Source organism: Theropithecus gelada, chromosome 9, assembly GCF_003255815.1.
Source record: "Theropithecus gelada isolate Dixy chromosome 9, Tgel_1.0, whole genome shotgun sequence".
NCBI classification, from domain to species: Eukaryota; Metazoa; Chordata; class Mammalia; order Primates; family Cercopithecidae; genus Theropithecus; species Theropithecus gelada.
This window is the reverse complement of record NC_037677.1, coordinates 13,049,913-13,071,167: the sequence shown is the minus strand read 5'-3', so window position 1 is coordinate 13,071,167 and position 21,255 is coordinate 13,049,913. Positions and strand designations below refer to the sequence as shown.

The 21,255-nt window shown below is 38.4% G+C and overlaps 1 protein-coding gene across 1 annotated transcript; it reads right to left on the bottom strand.

The window, feature by feature from the left end:
- Window positions 1-1,586: 1,586 nt before the first annotated feature.
- PTCHD3 (patched domain containing 3) lies at window positions 1,587-18,081 on the bottom strand. The gene is given in 7 exon segments (XM_025397441.1): window positions 1,587-1,658; window positions 2,371-2,546; window positions 6,111-6,256; window positions 15,644-15,680; window positions 15,683-15,764; window positions 16,989-17,855; window positions 17,857-18,081. Coding segments are annotated over 7 exon segments (1,605 nt in total).
- Window positions 18,082-21,255: the final 3,174 nt, after the last annotated feature.

Here is a 21,255-nt window from a genome sequence, read left to right as displayed (position 1 = left end):
ATTGTCAACTGATTTATTTTTTATATAGATGCCAAGTTAATCCTATCCTGAAGGACAGTCTTTTCACAAATGATGCTGAGACAAATGGGCAGCTTTTATGAGAAGGAAACGGACCTCTATCCATACGGCCCAACAAATACATGTGTATGGATCACAGGCCTAAATGTAAAATCAAAACTACTAGCTTAGAGGAGAAAACATAGATGACTTTATTTGTAACCTTGGAGTAGTCAGTGTATTTCTTAGGATAAGAAAGCACTAACCATGAAAAAATATGATACATTGGATTTATAAACTTTAAAAATTTTTTACCAAAATATACCATGAACAAAATGTGTAGAAAAGCCTTTGAATGGAAAAATAAATGATAAGATATATTTTCACATATGAATGCATGTAGCAAGTACAATGAAAACAATATTCCATTTATAGTATGAACCATACATACAGTAGTTGAATTTCAGGTATAAATATAAAGTAAAGGGAAAAAATAACAGAAAAGTTGTACCTTGTACTTGGTTGTAAAGACTGTAAGAAAGATAACACTTCCTAATTTAGTGAAGATATTTTAACATAAGACTAATTAATTTTTATCAGTATATTTTAAATAATAATTTAAAATGGGATTTCCAAGTCAAGGAAACATGCCCTTGTTTTTAGTTTGTTGACCAATTTTTTTTTTTTTTTTTTTTTCTGAGACGGAGTCTCACTCTTGTCACCCAGGCTGGAGTGCTGTGGCATGATCTCAGCTTACTGCAACTTCTATCTCCGAGGTTCAAGCGATTCTCCTGCCTCAGCCTCCCAGGTAGCTGGGATTATAGGTGCACGCCACCATGCCTGGATAATTTTTGTATCTTCAGTAGTGACAAGGTTTCACCATGTTGGCCAGGTTGGTCTTGAACTGTTGACCTCAGGTGATCCACCCACCTTGGTCTCCCAGTAGTTTGTTGACTATTCTTAATAGTGCATTTAAAAAAATCAGATTGGATTGGGGCAATGAGGAATTATAGAATTGGTCTTTGATTTGTTAGTGGATATTCAAATAAACCTTCCAGAAAAGGTTAAGAATACTGGAATAAAAATTAGGCCATGAGCTGCCCCGAATACCGTAACAAGAAACATAATCTTAAAAAATGTTCTGAAGATGTATGCTTTCGCTGAAGCTAAAACACACACCCCTAATATTGTTGAAATTGCACTTTGTAACACCGGGTAGCCTAGAAGATATAATGCCTCAATTGATTTTTGGTTTACTGAGGGCTGAGAACTAGAAATAAATGCATAGGAAATGTGTGCAGAAAAATCGAAAGAAAATCCTATACAAATGACAAGATTAATCATGGATATGGAATCAAGATTGACTTTCCATAACGCCATGAAACCCGTTACTCCTACAATCATAGAACCAATAGCAAAAGTCACCCACAAGGAACAAAATGGACAAGGGATTAACAATAAGGAAACAATGAATATAGCTGCTGATGCAACCAATACATTTCGAACAGTGTTTTCTATTATTGCAGCATATTGATCAAAATATATAAATGCCTGGTTATATACTATTAAGGGAATTTGACAGTCTTCAGCTATGAGTCGTAATTGGAATAACATTATTTTCTTTTTGGTTGAGGAAGAAACACCTGTTGTCTGAATGAAGCCTCGGGAAGAAATGATTTCATTTGATGATGAAATATTAATATCATGCTGAAAATTTGGAAAATTGCTTAAAAAATCAGGAATATTGTTCATAAAAGTATTCTTATCATTAGGATCTTGGCTGTTACCTTTTAAATATTGCACATATGCATCTAACCAAAATTCTGTAAGATCTTTATCTACATAGATATTTTTTTCAAAAATTTTAATACAGTTTTCCAGTTTTTGCCTAACATCTTCATTCCAGTAGTCAACTTTTTTAGTAACAATAACCATAACCCTGGGACCATAATCTGAAAAATAATCTTCCTCTACATTAAAATATGGTGTAATGTAGGAATCGTCACTTGCCAGATTTCAAAGGTCTAAACCTTCCTGCACATGGAAACACCCATATATACTGCTTATGATGTACAAAATGTATATAAAGACTACAAAATACTTGGACTCACTGCTTGTGAGAAAGGGGCCAAAATAGTCTCTAAAAAACAAATTCATTGGATGGACATCAGTTCCATGTTCATCTGGGACAGAACCAAATGGGAAACAGCAGAACTTTTAAAATGAGGACCATTTTGGGTCAGCCTTTTTCAACCAGCGTAGGCAGACTACTTCTCTTTTACCATCCAAGGCCATAAATGCTCCAAAACAGGTGATGCTATAAAAATAGCAAAATAACAGGGTCGTTCCTGTATAGATGCAAAAACATTGTACGGACCTAAAAGAGCTCATAACCCCTGTATAGAAGGCCAGGATGTTAGTGATGGTGGTGATTGTAATAGACACTGCCACTTTTGAATAGACATTGGATATCCGCTCTGGTATGTCATCTGCAAGTCTGGTCTTATGCCAGGCAGAAATCATGATAAACATGTTATCGAGCCCAACACCTGTAACAAAAAAAAATAAAGAAAAAAAAAAGAAACAGAATGTTCATCTTTGTACATATTACTATCCATTAAAAATTAAACAGCTTGGTTGAAACCATTTTCTTTTTCTATATCTTAAGGTTTTATTTATCTTGTCCAACCCTCTGATTAAATACTACCTTCTCTGTGATGCTTTCCCTGGTTGCCTCTGACTTTACAACAGAACTCATTACTCCTTCCTTTGTAATAAGTCTTTGCTTTGTACATACTCCTATTATGCACGTAGCGCAGTATACTCTACTCTTTGCTTAGGGTGTTTCCATGATGAGGTCAGGAAACCTGGCTAGATGGGTATCAGTCAAAGCAGCATTGGCAATGTGTGTCTTTGATTCCAATAGATTGCTTGAGAGATCATTTTCTCTTGTAAGATATTTCATGCTCATGTACAGACACATCCAGCCAACATTCTGTTGCTTGAAATATAAGCTGGACTTAATGTGTTCTACAGTGAGCATCTGGCTATCTCTGTGGTATGATTTGAGAGGCACCACATAGTTTATAGACACGCACAGGCACATACACAGATATAGTTTTTCTGCTAGTTTGTTTCTGATACCTAGGACGTTGGTATTCAAATTCCACTTGCCCAGTTCATTGTAATGAGATCAGAAATATGTGTCAAGGTAAATCTTAAGAATTCTTTACATATTAATGCCTACTAGATAATTAGTTCCTTTCCTCAGTGATATTTCAGATTGGTTGGAATAGGAGAACATCAGAGAATTTTCAAGTCATGACTGAAGCCTGGGAAAGGGGATGACCAAAAAAAAAGGAACTGGAAAGGGCAGCATGAGCATTTGCAGATAAATTTCACCTCCCTCCAACCTCCTACCAGACATGTGAGTAATGAATTGCGTTATGACAATAGGATAGCTATGATAACAACAGGTGATGGGAATTTTTCAGCTCCATTATAATCTTCTGGGACTACCATTGTATATGTGGTCTGCTTTGTGTATGCAGTCTATCTTTGACCCAAACGTCGTTATGTAGTGAATAACGGTATAAGAAAAAAATATTTGACTTTTCAATTAATCAAGGGATGCAAATTAAACCACAAGTGAGACACTTGGTTTTCTTATTAATCAATATTAGCAAGACTGAGGATTTCTGGAGGGTTTTCTGCAAATGAAGACACTCAGTCCACTAGGGAGAAATGGAAATTGGCACACAATTTTTCAGTCCAAGTTTGCAACAAAGCAAAAGACTTAAAAAGGGAATACCTTTGACTGTCAATTCTACTTCCAGGAATTTGTCCTAATTGGACAAATGCTCAAAAGTAGAACAAGTATGTTCATTTTGGTGTAATTTATAATAGGAAAGTATCGAAAACAACATAATCCCATAACGGTATGAGATTGGCCAAATCAAACATAGCGTTAGATTGGAGTCATATTCAGTCTTTTTAAAAAGAGGTAGATATTTAATGTTAAACGAAAATTTCTTGTTACAAAATAAGATGTTTGAAATGGAGAGATAGCTACATGTGTATATTTGCATAGAACAAATTCTGGATGGATATACATAGAGATATTAGCAGGAATTATCCCTGAAGGGTGGAATTACAGTCGTTTTCCATTTTTCTTTGTATTTTTGGTAAGTTCAGAATTTATTTTACAGTAAGCATGAGAAAATAAAGATGTTTATATTTTGGAAAGTAAGCATCTTGGAAAAACTAATACTTGGTTTTCTGGGGGAGATAGTGAGTTGTGTACTGGATATTAGCTTATTTATTCTAGCTTTTCAAGGCATACCTTCCTCCTACGCACTCACACCTAATCATCCAGTGTACCCCACAGCCATAAATAACTATAGTTAAGACGTATGTAATTGATTTAATGTAAGCCATTTTGTAGAGTTTGCATGAAGGCCTGGGACTTTCTTGTATACTACTGTAGACTTTATAAACACTGGATACTTAGGCTACACCACATTTATTTTAAAATATATTTTTCTGTCTTCAATAATAAATTAACCTTAGCTTACTGTAACTTTATTATTTTATAAACTTTTAAGTTTTTAAAAAATTTTTTGGCTTTTTATAACACAGCTTAAAACACAAAAACATTGGACAGCTATACAAAATATTTTCTTTACTTATATCTTTAATCTATAAGCCTTTTTCTATTTTTAAAAATTTTTATTTTATTTTTTTACTTTCTAAACTTTTTATTAAAAACTAAGATACAAAAACACATATGAGCATAGTAGTGCGTGCCTGTAGTCCCAGCTACTCAGGAGGCTGAGGTAGGAGAACTGCTCGAACCCAGGAGCCAAGATTGAGCCACTGCACTTCAGCCTGGGTGACAGAGTGAGGCTCCATCACAAAAAACAAACCAAAACCCACACACATTAGCCTAGGCCTTCATAGGGTCAGAATCATCACTATCATTGTCTTCCATCTCCACATCCTGTCCCACTGGAAGGTCTTCAGGACACGTGGAGTTGTCTGCTACGATAACAATGCCTTCTTCTGAAATATCTCCTGAATAACTTACATGAAGCTATTTTACAGTTAACTATTCTTTTCATAAGTTAGAGTACACTCTAAAATAATGACATAAAATTTAGCATAGTGAATATATAAAGCAGTAACAATTGTTTATTAAGTATTGTGTTGTGTACATAATTGTATGTGCTATACTTTCATAAGACTGGCAGAGTTTGTTTACACCAAGATATAAGGAAAGAAAATATTATTGTACAGCTCTCCAATGTGTTTGTGTTTTAAGCTGTGTTATCACAAAAGTCAAAAAGTGTAAAAAATCTTTAAAGTTTATAAAATAATGAAGTTGCAGTAAGCTAAGGTTAACTTATTATTGAAGAAAGAAAACTACATTTTAAATAAAGGTAGCAATAGCTTAAGTGTCCAGTGTTTATAAAGTCTGCAGTAGTGTACAGGAATGTCCTATACCTTATGTTCACTCAACATTTATTCACTGTCTTACCCGGAGCAACTCTCATTCTTGCAAGCTCCATTCGTGATAAGTACCCTGTACAGGTGGACCATTTTTTATATTTTCTACCACATTTTTACTGTACCTTTTCTATGTTTAGATATATTTAGATATACAAATACTTACCATTGTGTGACAGTTACCTATAGTATTCAGCATAGTAACATGCCGTACAGGACTGCGGCCTAGGAGTAGGAGGCCAGCATAGCCGAGGTGCATTGTAGCATATACAATTGAGGTTTGTGTAAGTACACTCTAGGAAGTTTACACAACGACAAAATTGCCTATGGAAGCATTTCTCAGACCCTCAATGTTAAGTGATACATGACTGTATTTTTAGTGATTCGTATTTTGTTTTTTACATGTGAACTGCTGTTCACGTACATGGTCTGTTTTTCCATTAGGATACTCGATCTTTCCACCTCTAGAGATATCCAGTTCGATTTCATTTCCCTGTTTCCTGGCACCTCATTGGTGAACTGTAGAGCCACCTCAATACAATTCTTTCCCTTATATCCCCTACCCCGCCACATACACACTGTGTAGCCTCCCGTTTTGTTTTACTCACCTAGAATAAGAAACGGCGAATTGGCAACTATGATGACAAATGGCACCCCAATGTGCAACAGCAGGCCAAAGCCGCTCACCACTGCCAAGAAAGCAGAAATCACTCCAAAGGCTGCAACACACATTTTGTTTCGTATGCAGTCCAACCTGCAAAGTTGGAGGGAAAAATCAGAATTTGTGGTGGCAGCTTTCATCAATGGATAACATTTTTGACTTGGACACGTAGTCAAAAATCTCTAAGGCAATAATTTCCACACGTATCTTCTGGAGACCTTTAATTCCCAGGGACAATCTCAGACCAATTAAAAAATAAATAAATAAATAAAAGGAAAGAAAGGGAGCAGAAAAGTGAGAAATCTGTAAATCTGTACTTCTACCAACTTTCCTACATGTGATTCTTTGCAGCCAGCCAAGCACTAAGTCACTGACTGGCATTTTGGAGCCACAAAGAAGTACTAAAACACTGCTAATGGCTAATTCCACTCTGATCTTCAGAAGGGTGTGAATGGAATATAACAGGTAATGAAGAGCAAACTGCACTAGAGAAAGAACATACAAGCAGTTATCTTTTCACCTATTCCTGATCTCTAACTAGCCACAACACAACATTAAATACCTCCTGTATTTCAAAGCTAGTACAATGTGTATTGTTGTTAACATACAGTAGGAAAGTCTTCTTTCAAGTTACTTTCAGGATTCTTCTCTACTGGTGAAGTGGATTCTGTGGAAAAGTTGCTACGAATTTGGAAAAAATTAAAATGCGCTATATTTTAAATGACCCAATCTGTGCCTGTTTCCTTGGCAAACCAACAGGAATGGGACTATATACAGAATATTTTAAAGTATGATTCAGTGCTTTACCTCCTCAACAACCATAACGTTACCTTTTAAAATATTGGCAACAACCTCTGGTTTTAGATTTTACTTGTTAAAAATTGCTTCAGAACAAATGACTGATACCTGCATTCAGATATTCTAGTCGGGGAGAGAAACTAACTTGGGAATTAAAGTCTAGGAGCTGAGGAACTGGAACCACTGGTTTCAAAACAGCAGGAACATGACTAAAGACCTGCAGGGGAGATCACATTTAAATAGATAAAATTCTTCTTGCTAATAAAATGCCTGTACTGTTATTGTATTTCACTTTTTCTCAACCTGGTACTATGAATTTAGGTCAGGGCCCCAAGTCAACACACATACACATATAAATTCCAGGGCAAAAGTAAATTGCTTTGTTATAATAAAATATCTTATTATAATTCTTTTTTCTTTTGAGACAGACTTTTGCTCTTTTTGCCCAGGCTGGAGTGCAATGGTGCGATCTTAGCTCACTGCAACCTCTGCCTCCCAGGTTCAAGTGATTCTCCTGTCTCAGCCGCCCAAGTAGCTGCGATTACAGGCATGCGCCACCACACCTGGATAATTTTGTATTTTTAGTAGAGATGGAGTTTCACCATGTTGGCCAGCTGGGCTCGAACTCCTGATCTCAGGTGATCCGCCTGCCTCGGCCTCCCAAAGTGCTGGGATTACAGGCATGAGCCACTGCGCCCGGCCTATTATAATACATTTTTAAAACAACAATATTGGTTTATAGGAGTTTAAGATAAGAAAGTAAAAGAGATGAATTTCAAAATCAGAAAGATTTTGGATAAAAGGTATATATGACAAGGTTATGCCCATTCCTCCTTTTCTTAGCTGTGAATTTTTCTTAGGATAGGGGAGTGAAGTATAGTATTGATTACAGAGACTTTGGCTAGATATAAATAAAGTTCAGTACTATCTGTGGTTTCAGGCATCCATTGGATGTCTTGGATAGTATTCCTGTGGAAAAGCAGGGCATTACTATACATGAAATAGCATGAACTATAATTAAGTTCAATTTAGAGCATAGGCTTATGGAAAAGTCTTATTTAAGTGACTTCATTGCAAGACAATAAATATAGAATCCTGAAATATGTTTGAATATGTGTCTTAAATGAGCTAAATGCGTGTATGCAAGGTATAACCTTCATATATGAGTGTGTGTGAGACAGGCAAAATGGGGATAAGTACTAGAACTGTCTAGGAAGCTCCACCCAGAACAGACATAAGAGACCCTCTGTGATAAGGGAAGAGGGGGAGCAAGAGGTGTCCAGGGAACTTATAAAAGCACTTGTAGGCGGCCGGGTGCAGTGGCTCACGCCTGTAATCCCAGCACTTTGGAAAGCCGGAGGTGGGCGGATCACCTGAGGAGTTTGAGACCAGCCTGGCCAACATGGCGAAACCCCGTCTCTACTAAAAATACAAAAATTAGCCGGGTGTGGTGGCGCATGCCTGTAATCCCAGCTACTCAGGAGGCTGAGGCAGGAGAATCGCTTGAACCCAGGAGGTGGAGGTTTCAGTGAGCTGAGATTGTGCCATTGTACTCCAGGCTGGGTGAGACTCCATCTCAAAAAACAAAACACAAAACACCAAACAAACACTTGCGAGAGGATCAATTTCATATTCAAGACCAGAGAAGACATATGTTAGACTGCCGTGGCAGCATTCATATCTTAATAATTTTTCAATTCCATTTCTCCTACTCTTTGAGCACGCTCCAGTCTGTGAACCACTCAGCAAGGTGGATAGTAGGAGAAGTGACAGGAGAGGCCTGGAATATCCCTTTTTCCCTATTAAAGGCTATTCCGTGTAGCATGCTCCAGCTAGGAGAGGGGGAAAAACCTTAGCTTCAAATCAAGTTACCACTTTTGTTTATGACATGAACATGAACATGGACATTTTAATTCTGACTGGAGGACTTTTTGTCTTGCTTGAGAATGACCATAACATAGGGACTGCCTGAATTTTCGTGAGGCAGAGGAAGAACTTGCTCTACCTAGTAAACTAACAGGAAACAAAGGGAGACAAAAACACAACTGCTTTATGTTTATACCTTATGAGTCTTGTGTTCAATATGGTGGTTACATAAGCATAGAAGAGTCTTTAGAGACAACTATAAATCATTTTCCAATTCTCTTATTAAATATTTTTCTGCGTTATTGTCCAAATCATTTGTAAAGATATGTAAGAACTGACTAGAACTTGTATTTTCAAAACCAACTATCTATCTAGTAGAAAAGTTTTGTCAAACCAATTATTAGTAACATGTAGACTGAATTTTTAAAATGCTTTATCCTACTAAGTTTAGTAGACTGAATTTTGCGGGGTTTTTTTGTTTCTTTTTAAAGTTTCTTTGTTTCTAAGGGATGTGGTCCTTCTTTCCAGGGTAACAAAATTATGAGGTAGTTTATTGACCCAAAGAGGTCCCCAATGTCTTCACATCCCTTTACCTACTGAGACTTCATCTTTCTTTTCCATACATCTAAATAGTTAAATTATATTATTTGTCCCTAAACCTACCTACATGTAAGAATCAGCTAGAGAAATTTCTGAAATATAGATTTCCAGATTTAACCCCAAGATATTTTAATTTGGTAGGGTGGTGCCTGAGAATATCTGGTTTATGGCTCTCTGGGTGACTCTGATGTAAATTAATTAGAATATAATCTATGGGGTTCCTCCTACATCTAAATTCTGTTGTTTGATGATGTCTTTCATATTTTAGTTTGAACTCAAACAAGAACACAAACTATCCTTAATGCCTAGAGAACAATTTTTAAGTGCTTAACAAGGTAAACTGCATATTAGAACAATGGAGACACTTAAGTCAATTAAATTTGAACTTAATTTTTTATGAAGTGAAAAGTACTATTTTAAATTAGTAGAAATAGGACGTGCTTCCTGGTTCTACCAACTTACCTGCCTTCCAAATGGAACAATTAATCGTAATTGATGCAATATGTTAGGTAAAAAAGATACGCCAAATCAAACAAAACTGGCCACAATTTCTTTTACTATTCCATTTGATTAGACACTATTGCTGATGGGAAAAAATGTTTTTAAAAATCACCAGGCTTAAAAAATAAGAGTTTAGCACGGGATGTCAGGAAAAATGGTAGAATAAGAAGCTCTTGTCCTCTCAAAGAATTATCCAAAAAAAAAGCAGAAACTGTCAGAAGCAATTTTATGAACCCTGGAAAAAGTGAGAGCAACCAAGCGAGTGATGAACCAAAAAAAAAAAAAAAAAAAAGTAAAAAGAAAAAATCGCCCCCCTTTCTGGCATGGTGGCAGTGTTAAGGTAGCAGGGGTGTTAAAGTGGCCACAGTCTCAAAAGCAGAGGCAGTATTAAAGTGATGACAGCCTGAGTCCCAGTGTCAGAGTGTTTCACCGGATCTGGAGGGGGAAGAGCGAATTTTACTCAAGAAATATTGTATATGAAAGTTAGCTGGGTGTGGTGGCACATGCCTGTAATCACAGCTACTCAGGAGGCTGAGGCAGGAGAATGGATTGAACCCGGGAGGCAGAGGTTGCAGTGAGTGGAGGTTGCGCCACTGCACTCCAGCCTGGGTGACAGAACAAGACTCCATCTCAAAAAAAAAAAAAAAAAATATATATATATATATATATATACACACACACACACACATATGTATATAATATGTCTGGCTACACAAAGGACTCATGCAAGGTGCTCCTTTCTGTTTTGCTTAACTCAAAACTCAGGTTGAAAAAGGTGGCAAACATTGCAACCTGAATTAACAACCCTCAGATGGCTAGGGCAAGAGATCACACCCCAAATGTACAAAACACTAAGACAAAAGATGGGGAGCATTTCTCTGAGAATTTAGGACATTGAAAAGCAACTATGCATACTGGGGAATTTAGAAAGTTACTATAAACAGTAACTAACTTGTATGAAGAAATAAAAATATCCAGTAAAAGGAAATGCATGGACAACTATAAAAGCAAGTATTATTGTACTTTTGGTTGTAAATCCACATTTTATTTTCTATAGAAGTTAAAAGACAAATGCATAAAAAAAACTGTAAATCTATGTTATAGGGCATACAATATATTAAGGTGTAATTTGTGACAAAGAGGAGAAGAGGTTCTTATATGGTTTTGGATTAAATTGGTATCAATTCAGTACAGACTATTTTAAATTTAGGATGTTATATAAAATCCCCATGGTAATCACAAAGAAAATCTCTAAAAATATCACAAAAGGGGATGAAAAGAGAATAAAAACAGCTCACTAGAAAAATATAAACTAAACATAAAAGAAAGCATAATGGAATGTCACTGTGATAGAAATCTTACCTGGTGCAGTATAATTCCCAAGTGTATTGTATACCAGAAAAAAAAAAAATGCAATGTGGCGGCCAGGCACGGTGGCTCACGCCTGTAATCCCAGCACTTTGGGAGGCCGATGCGGGTGGATCACGAGGACAAGAGATCGAGACCATCCTGGCTAACACGGTGAAACCCCGTCTCTACTAAAAATACAAAAAATTAGCTGGGCGTGGTAGCGGACACCTGTAGTCCCAGCTACTCGGGAGGCTGAGGTAGGAGAATGGTATGAACCCAAGAGGCAGAGCTGGCAGTGAGCCGAGATTGTGCCACTGCACTCCAGCCTGGGTGACAGAGCCAGACTCTGTCTCCAAAAAAACAAAAGGAAATGTGGCTAGGCATAGTAGCTCATGCTGCACCCACCAGTGGGGGTGGCTCACAATGTAATCCCACCACTTTGGGAGGTTGAGGTGAGAGGATCACTTGAGGCCAGGAGTTCAAGGCCAGCCTAGGCAACACAGCAAGATCCTGTCTCTACAAAAAATAATAAAAATTAGCCAGATGTGGTGGCAAGTGCCTGTAGTCCCAGCTACTCAGGAGGCTGAGGTGGGAGGATTGCTTGAGTTTAGGAGTTCAAGGCTGCAGTAAGTTACGATTGTGCCGTTCCACAGCAGCCTGGGCAACAGGGAAAGACCCTGTCTGAAAAGAAAAAAGAAATGTGAAAAAAATAAAGCATAATAGAGGAAATGAAGGACGAAAAAGTTGTAAGACAGATAGAACATAAAAAAGTTAAAAGTTCTTTCTTGTCAGCAATTACCTTAAATGTAAATAGATTAAACTCTCCAATCAAAAGACAGGTTGGCAGAATGGATAAAACAACATGATCTACCTATATGCTGTTTACAGACTTACTTTATCTCCAAAAATATAAGTAGATTGAAAGTATATAAAAAGATGCTCTACACAAATAGTAACCAAAATAGAGCAGGAGTGGCTACACTAACATCAGGCAAAAAAGACTTAGAGACAAAGGAGTACATTATATATTGATAAAAGGGTCAATTCCCCAAGAAGCTATAACAACTGTAAACATATGTGCACTGCATAACAGAGACCCGAAATATATGAAGTAAATATTGACAGAAGTGAAGGGGGGGATAGAGCACTCTACAATAATAGCTGGAGAGGACTAGGCGTGGTGACTTACACCTATAATTTCAGCACTTTGGGAGGCTGAGGTGGGTGGATCACTTGAGGTCAGGAGTTTGAAACCAGCCTGGGCAACATGGTGAAACCCCATCTCTACTAAAAATACAAAAATCAGGTGAGCATGGTGATGCACACCTGTAATCCTAGCTACTCGGGAGGCTGAAGCAGAAGAATTGCTTGAACCTGGGAGGTGCAGGTTACAGTGAGGCAAGATTGTGTCCCTGCACTTCTGCCTGGGTGACAGAGTGAGACTCCATCTCAAAAACAAAAAAAAGCAAAAAAAAGCTGGACAATGCAATGTACCACTTTCATCAATGCATAAAACATCTGAGCAGAATATCAATAAGGACACAGAGAAATGAACAACACTACAAACCAATTAGACCCTATGGAAATATATAGAAGACTCAACCCAATGACAGCAGAATACACACTCTTCTTTAGTGCCCATGGAACATTCTCCAGGATAGATCATACATTTGACTGTAAAAAAAGTCTGAACAAATTTTAAATGATTGAAGTTATACAGTGTATGTTTTTCTAACCAACAATAGAATAAAGCTAAAAATCAACAATAGAAGGAAAACTGGAATATTAACAAATCTACAAAATGTAACAATACACTATTAAACAATCAAGGGACATTAGAAAATAGTTAAGAATGAAAATGAACACACAACGTAACATAACTTATGGGATACAGTGATAATAGTGCACAGAGGGAAATTTATAGCTGTAAATACTTACATGAAAAAGAAAAAAGATTTCAAATCAATAACTTAACACCTTGTGGAGCTAGGGAAAAGAGGGAAAACCAAACTCAAAGCTAACAGAGGTGTCTTAGTCTGTTCTGCCCACTGTAACAAAATAGACTGAGAAACTTATAAACAACAGAAAATTGCTTCTTACAGTACTAGAGGCTGCGAAATCCAAGGTCAAGGCCAAAGATTTGGTGTCTAGTGACGGTTTGCTCTTTGCTCCATAGATGGTGCCTTCTTGCTATGTCCTTACATGGTGGAAAGGGCTAATAATCTCCCTCCGAATTCTTTTTAAGAGTATCAGTCCCATTCTAATCACCTCTCAAAGGCCCACCTCATATTACTATCACACCAGGAATTACGTTTCCACATAGGAATTTTGGGAGGACACAAACATTCAGGCCACAGGAAAAAGGAAGGAAAGAGTAAAGATTAGAACAGAGGTGAATACAGAATAGAAAAACAATAGAATGAATCAATCCAAAAGTTGGTTACTTGAAAAGATCAACAAAATTGATTAAATATTACCTAGTGTCACAAAGAAAAAGAGAAGACACAAATAACTAAAGTTGACATGAAAGCGGAGACGTTACTACTGACCTTATAGAAATAGAAAAGTTTATAAGAGAATATTATCAAAAACGGTATGTCAACAAACTGGATAACCTAGATGGAATGCATGAATTCCTACAAAAACACAAATGATCTAAACTGACTTAAGGTGAAACAGAAAATCTCAAGACCTGTAACAAAAGATTAAACCAGTAATAAAAAAACTCCCAACAAAGAAAAGTCCAGGACCAGATTTCACTGATGAATTCTACCAAACATCTAAAGTGGAGGTAACAGGAATCCTTCTCAAACTCTTCCAAAAAATTGAAGAGGAGGGAACATTTCTTAACTCACTCTGGGAGACCATCATTACACTGATACAATGCTAGACAATGACATCATAAGAAAAGAAAACTACAAACCAATAGCTCTCATGAATATAGGTGCAAAAGTCATTAACAAATACCAGTAAGTCCAATCCAAAGCATATTAAAAGGATTATACATCATAGTCAGCTGGGATTTATCCCAGAAAGGTCATTGGGAGAAAGTCAATCAATGTAATATACCATATTTATAGAACAAAGGACAACAACCACACGATCATCTCACTAGATGTTTAAAAGGCACTTGACAAAATCCAACACCCTTGCATAATAAAAACACTAAAAAACTAGGAATATGAAGGAAAATTCCTCAAAATAGTAAAGACATTTATAAAAATAGTAAAACTAACATCATGCTCAAGGGTGAAACAATGAAAGCTTTCCTCTAAGATCAGATCAGATCAGAAACAAGACAGAAAAGATGCCCCACTTCCCCATTGATACGCGATGTTGTATTGGAAGTTGTAGCCAGAGCAATTAGATAAAAAAAATGTATAAATAAAAAGCATCTAAATTGGAAGGGAAGAAATATAACTCTCCCTCCTCAGAGATCACATGATTGTATACCTGAAAAATACCAAAGAATCCAGAAGAAAACTACTAGAGTTAATAAATTCAGCACAACTTCAGGATACAAGATCAACACCAAAAAATTAGTTGTGCTTCTATACATATGCAATAAACAATCCAAAAAGGAAATTAAGAAAGCAATTCCATTTAAATAGCTCTAAATGAATGAAACACCTAAGAATAATTTTAACCAAGGAGGTGAAGAGTCTGCACACTGAAAACTACCAAACAAGGTAAAAGAAACTTAAAAAGACCTAGATAAATGGAAAGATCCTTAGTTCCTGGGTTGGCAGACTCAGTATTGCTAAAATGCCAGTCCTACTCAAAACAGTCTGCAGATTCAACACAATCCCCATCAAAATTCCAACAGCCATTTCCCCCCAAGAAATAGAGAAGCTGATTCTTAAATTCATATGGAATTGCAAGGAGTCTCGATGATCTATGTAATCTTGAAGAAGAAGAACGAAGCTGAAGGAATCAGTATTATTCAGCTATAAAACGCAATGGGGTTCTGATACATGCTACAAGGATGAACCTTGAAAATACTATGCCTAGTGAAATGAGCCAGTCACAAAAAGACAATTATATGATTCCACTATATGAAACCTTTAGGAAAATTCACAGAGACAAAGTAGATTAAAGGTTAACTGGCACTGGGTGGGGGTGGTGGTGGTGGTGATGGGGAATTTATTGCAAAATGGTAACAGAGTTCCTGTTTGGGATGATGTAAAATATTTGAAAACAGATAGTTGTGATGGTTGCACGCCAGTGTGGATGTAATTAATGCCACTGAATTGTACACTTAAGAATGGCTAGAATAGCACATATGTCATATATATTATAATATTTTACCATAATAAAGTATTTTTCATAAAGTAAGAGATTTAAAAACTAATCAAAGCTTTTTACCTAAAGCATGACGTGACTGCAAACAGAATGATGAGACGTGTGCCAGGTGAAACACAGGGATCACAGTCATAGAAGTTGCCTGAAATTCCAGTTGTCTGGAAAGTGATGTAAAGTGGACCACCTGCCACAAAAATATACTCAGATAAATAACTTTTAATTACAATATTTGTGTGTGAGTTACAAAAACTATTGAAACACTTTATTTTAGTGATGAAACAATATGTTAAAATTCAGCAAAAGATAAAAATACATGGATTATGACTTCAGAATAGAGAAAACAATGTCAATTTGCTTCTTTCCACACATCTATAGATTCCTCAAGTTTCTTGCAAATTCAAAGTTTAAATAAAACTCCTGAATAAACAAAATCTGAATTTTATATAAAACTTTGAAATCTTTTTTTTTTTTTTGAGACAGGGCCCTCAACCTCCTGGGCTCAAGTGATCCTCCTGCCTTGGCCTTACAAATAGCTGGGACTACAGGTGTGTGCCACTACGACTGGCTAACTTTTATATTTTTTTTGCCAGGTTGCCCCAGCTAGTCTTGAACCCCTGGACTCAAGCAGTCTACCTGCCTTGGTGTCCCAAAATGCTGGGATTACAGGTGTGAGCCGCCACGCCTAGCCTGAAACTGTTTAATCTTGTTCTCATTAATAGCTGCAGAAATTAGCAACTTTTTCTAAATTTGTATTAGGTTGGTGTCTTTTACTATTTCAATTGCATAAATATTTCAGGAGGTCCTGGCCTTTGAAAGCTCTTTCCAGCAGGTGTCTCTTTCACTAGGCTTATTTATACATCTTTATTAATAGAGTTGCAGATCCACCAATAACTGAACAGCTACTATGTACCTCACACTAAGCCAGGGGCTGCTTTGTATGTATCTAACTTGAAAAATGCTAAGCTAGTTATCTTCTTAACACTACAGAACTTTTACTTACAAGACGGTTTGTTTTTTAATCCCAATGAGCTCCAAGCAAGTTTTAGGGGCTCCCCCAAACCAGTGAAGAATTTAACTAAAAGTAGAATTTCAGAATACTGTAATATGATTAGAAACCAAACCCCAAAATTAAACATGAAGATCAATGTCTGTACCGAACAGGCCCATTGGTTGGACGATAACCACCCAATGTTATCGACTAGAATGTTACTCACGATTCACGATTTCTGGCATCCGTCGGTGTTAAGAAAATTGGATTGAGTACCAAATATGGTAGAGCACACCCAGCCTAGAGGCAAGGGCTCCATAAAGTAGTCAGGAGGTGCTTTTGTTAGGGTTCTGGGGAGCAAGTCTTCCTCGTCCCTCTGACCTTCTCCTGGCCTCCCTGTAAACCCAAACCACCAGGTACCTCAATTTTCTTCAAGGCCAAGGTGTTCGTAATGTTGGTAAATTGGTTGAGGAAATGGGTGAGCCACTGCTTGCTCTGCACGCTGTCCTCAGGGTCCTCGGTCTTCAGGTAGTACAGCAGCCGCAGGGCTTTGGCCCGCAGGAGTAAGTGGCCCATTCCTAGGCTGCCCCCCAAGATGCGTCCTCCAAAGAAGCCGGTCAGGTAGAGGGGATGCCCGCCGTGGTTGTAGATGGGGAAGGAGATGCTGCTCAGGTTGAGCGTTTTGTCCACCTGCCAGGCGTGCAGGAGCGGGTTGGGGCGCACGCAGAGCGCCCTGTACCTCGCGCACACCTGCTGGTACTGGATCTGGCTTCCGTCTTCCTGCGCCACACGCAGATCCTGCACCGCGCCGTCCAGTTTGCTGACTTCTGCAAAGGTGGCCGGGTACAGCAGTGAGTCGCTGTAGGAGACCACCAGAAGCGAGGCGAAATTGGCTTCGGTGCTCCTCCTGGAGGCGGAGAAGCGGTAGGAGTCGGTGGTGGTGAAATGGCCCTGCACGAAGCGCCGCTCCGCCTTGGCCGGGCCCCCCACCGGGGTGTACTGCTCCTCTAGGTCTTCCTCTTCCTCTTCGAGTAGGTACAGGAAGCCGGTGCCCAGCGCCGCTGTCAGCATCAAGGGCGTCAGCAGGAAGATCCAGGGGTGCGCGCCCACCTGCCACCCCAGCCACTGGAAGGCGCGGGACAGCGGCGCCTCTAGGCAGTCGGTGTGACAGCGGTGCCGGTGCCTGCAGATGGCCCTGGGTTCGGGAGTTTCCTCCTCTGGAAGGGGTGCATGGTCCAGCTCCAACCGCAGGCGGGGTGCATCATCCAGCACCGAAGGCCGGGGGGGATGCATCGTCCCCCTCTGGCAGGGGTGCATCGTCCCGCTCCAATGCTGGGGGTCCTGGGGTTTCGGGGGGTCTCGGGGATGCCAGGGGTCCCAGGGGTGGCTGGTTGCCCTCCGACTCCGATTCCTCAGATTTCTGGTACCACTCCGGCCCGGTCGCCGAGTCCTGCTTGGTGAGCTTGGGCTTCTGCTCTGGGCTCGGCCTGGGCTCGGGCTCCACCCAAGGCATTGATTCTTCCTCTAAGGAAGCGCAGGAGGGACAGCAGGTGAAAAGTAGCTGCGGAGATCCCACCAGACGGTTTCCTGGCCCCACCCAACGCTTTCCTGGCCCCACCCAACGGTTTCCTGGAGGAATTCTAGGGGAGTTTGGCTCCAGCCGGACTCGCAATTTATTGGGAGAATTTGGGTGTTTCTTCCACGCACACAAATGGTACAGAAATTCCACGTGTCCTGAGTGACAGATTTTACCTTTCTTGACGTTCACCCAGTAGCAGTTTCGGGTAAGACTTTTGTGAACCTGACGCACTTGACTTAGTTATTATTTTTATTTTCTGTCCGCAAGTGTAACATATACATACATTCTCCTAGTAAAAAGAAGTAAATGCATAGAATGAAAAGTGGGAAAAAAAATCAAAATCTTGCACTCCCATTCCTCTTGAAAGAAGTGTTAAAAAGTGGGTCTGCATCCTTACCAACCCTTTCTATGCATATACATGCATATCAAAGATATAGCAGATATACCTTTTTCATAAATACTACTGCACTATTCGTGTTATGTAGATTACATTTTTCATCTACAGTGGCAGAAGATTTGAACATGTCAGTGCATATGGATTTATCTTATTTTTTTGAACTGCTCTATGCTTTTCCAATGTATGGATGAAATATAATTTAGCTAGAATCTTATTGATGGACCCATACATTGTTTAGTCATTTGCTTTTATAAACAGTGCTCAGTAAATAAATATCATTTTTTAAACCTGTACATAAGAACCGTATCTGTGAGAAATAATTTTTTAGAGTGGATTCACTAGGCCAAAGGATAGGTTCTTTTAAATTTTTAGAGCTATTGAGAAATTAAAATCCAAAGAAGTTGTATTGATTTATACCCTCATAAGCAATATACCAACTTGCCATAGCCTATCCTACAATGTCAGCAAAGTGGTTTGTGCCAGTGGTATCTTACTTTGGTTTAACTTTGAACGTACTACTTAGTATCCTTATCTTTCCCTTTTGAGTGAACTATCATATCTTTTGCATGCCTATTCCATTCAATAGTTTTCCTATTGGATTTTAGGATTTTCTTCTTGATTTGTATGTTCAAGAAATGACCACTTTTCTTGTGGTCAGAGTTGCAAGCCTCCCCTTTCCCCTCATTTTTCTTATTGCCATGGCTTATTTTTGTAATTTAGTTAATGAATACTTTTCTTTCATGAATCCCATTTTTTGTCATAATAAATTTTTCTTTTTTTGTGATTATAATTGCTGTGGTTTGAATGAATGTGTCCCTCCAAAATTCAAAGGTTGGAACCCAAACCCCAATGTGATAGCCTTTAGAGGTGATTAAGTCATGATGGTAGACCTCTTGTGAATGGGATTAGTGACCTTATAAAAGGGCTGGAGATAACTAGCTAGGCCTTTTTGCCCTTCCACTCTTTCACCGGGTGAGGACATAGGCTTCCTTTCCTCCAGAGGGTGCAGCCACATGGCACCAACTTGGAAGCAAAGACTGGGCCCTCCAGACACCAAACCTGCCAACATCTTGATTTTGGACTTCCCCCATCCAGAACTGTGAGAAATAAATTCCTGTTGTTTGTAAACAGGATCTCAGATATTTTGTTATAACCGCACTAATGGACTAATACAATAATTATCTGCTTTATAAAAATTTAAATATTAATCCATCTGGAATTTATTTTAGTTTAATGTAAGCAGTTAAGAATCAATGACATTAAGTGATTGTTGTCAACTAAAAACTGTGCTACCGTTTCCATCATAATATGGAATTGTAATTGAAATATGGCTGTGCAATCAAGGATTACATTGTCGAGTCCCCTTTGTTCCCTTGTGTGGCCTTGTGAGCAGTAATCAGCTACAGAATGTAAGTGGAAGTGATGGGTGTTACTTCCAGACCAAGACCTTTAATAATTGCTCGGTCTCATCCCATCATCTAGACATAGGTGACAGAGGAACCTACTTGAACTGTGGTATATAAGCTGGCAGGAACCTGGGTTCCTGAAGCATTCTGGGCAAGATACCTAGTCACTGACCAGGAACATCTGTAGTGACTGTTACATGAGTGAGCGATATATTTGTATTGTGATAAGCCACTAAAATGTTGTGGCTTATTTATTAAAATGATCAGTTTGGCTTTACTACTGGATAACCCATGAAGATATAGCCATCCCTAACACTCATATCTGAGCACACTTTATTTTACTTAGTCAGCACTCTACCTGTTGACATTGAAAGAGAGGTGTTAATTACATAGTGTTTGAAAAGGAGCTGGAAGAAAGGTGGTTTGTCAGTGGGTGTACTTCAGGATTAGCCAGTGTTAAAATTCTATTCAGTGCACTTGTGTCATCCACATCGGTAGATCTGACTATGGCAGTATCTGAAAGAAAAAAGCAGAAGTACATCAAACCAGTCCATGCTTATTTTAATTCAACTATCGATAATAATACTTCATTTAAAATAAGGCATCCAAAACAAATTTAAATGAGATGGTTTGCCAGGACAACAGAAGAAGCCAGTTTTGGCTGCAGAAGACAGAGTTAACAATTGCATTGGAATCTTGTCAATAACCCATATTAAGCAAAATACCCCTTTTTTGTTAATATAAGTGAATAATCAAAGTTTATGTCTGAGGAATAGCATGAAGAAGGAGGAAGATGAGCTAATAAAATATCTAAAGTAATTGAAGGAGAAATATTTGGTGATTAAATCAATGTTGAATTAAAAAATGATGAAGCATGGCCAGGCCCAGTGGCTCACACCTGTAATCCCAGCACTTTGGGAGGCCAAGGCAGGTGAATTACTTGAGGTCAGGAGTTTGAGAGCAACCTGGCTAACATGGTGAAACCCTCTCTTTACTAAAAATACAAAAAATTAACTGGACATGGTGGCGCATGCTTGTAGTCCCAGCTACTCAGGAGGCTGAGACAGGAGAATTGCTTGAATCCGGGAGGCAGAGGTTGCAGTGAACCAAGATTGTGCCACTGCATGGCAACCTGGGTGACAGAGTGAGACTTTGTCTGAAAACAAAACAAAAAACAAAAAAAGATGAAGCATGAAAGTGTGCACTTTAGTTTGTTGTCCAAAGTCAGTCACATTTTACAAATGCTTGTCTTTGAAGGAAGACTAACAATCAATCTAGTGCCTTACAATGTATTAAACTAGTTTG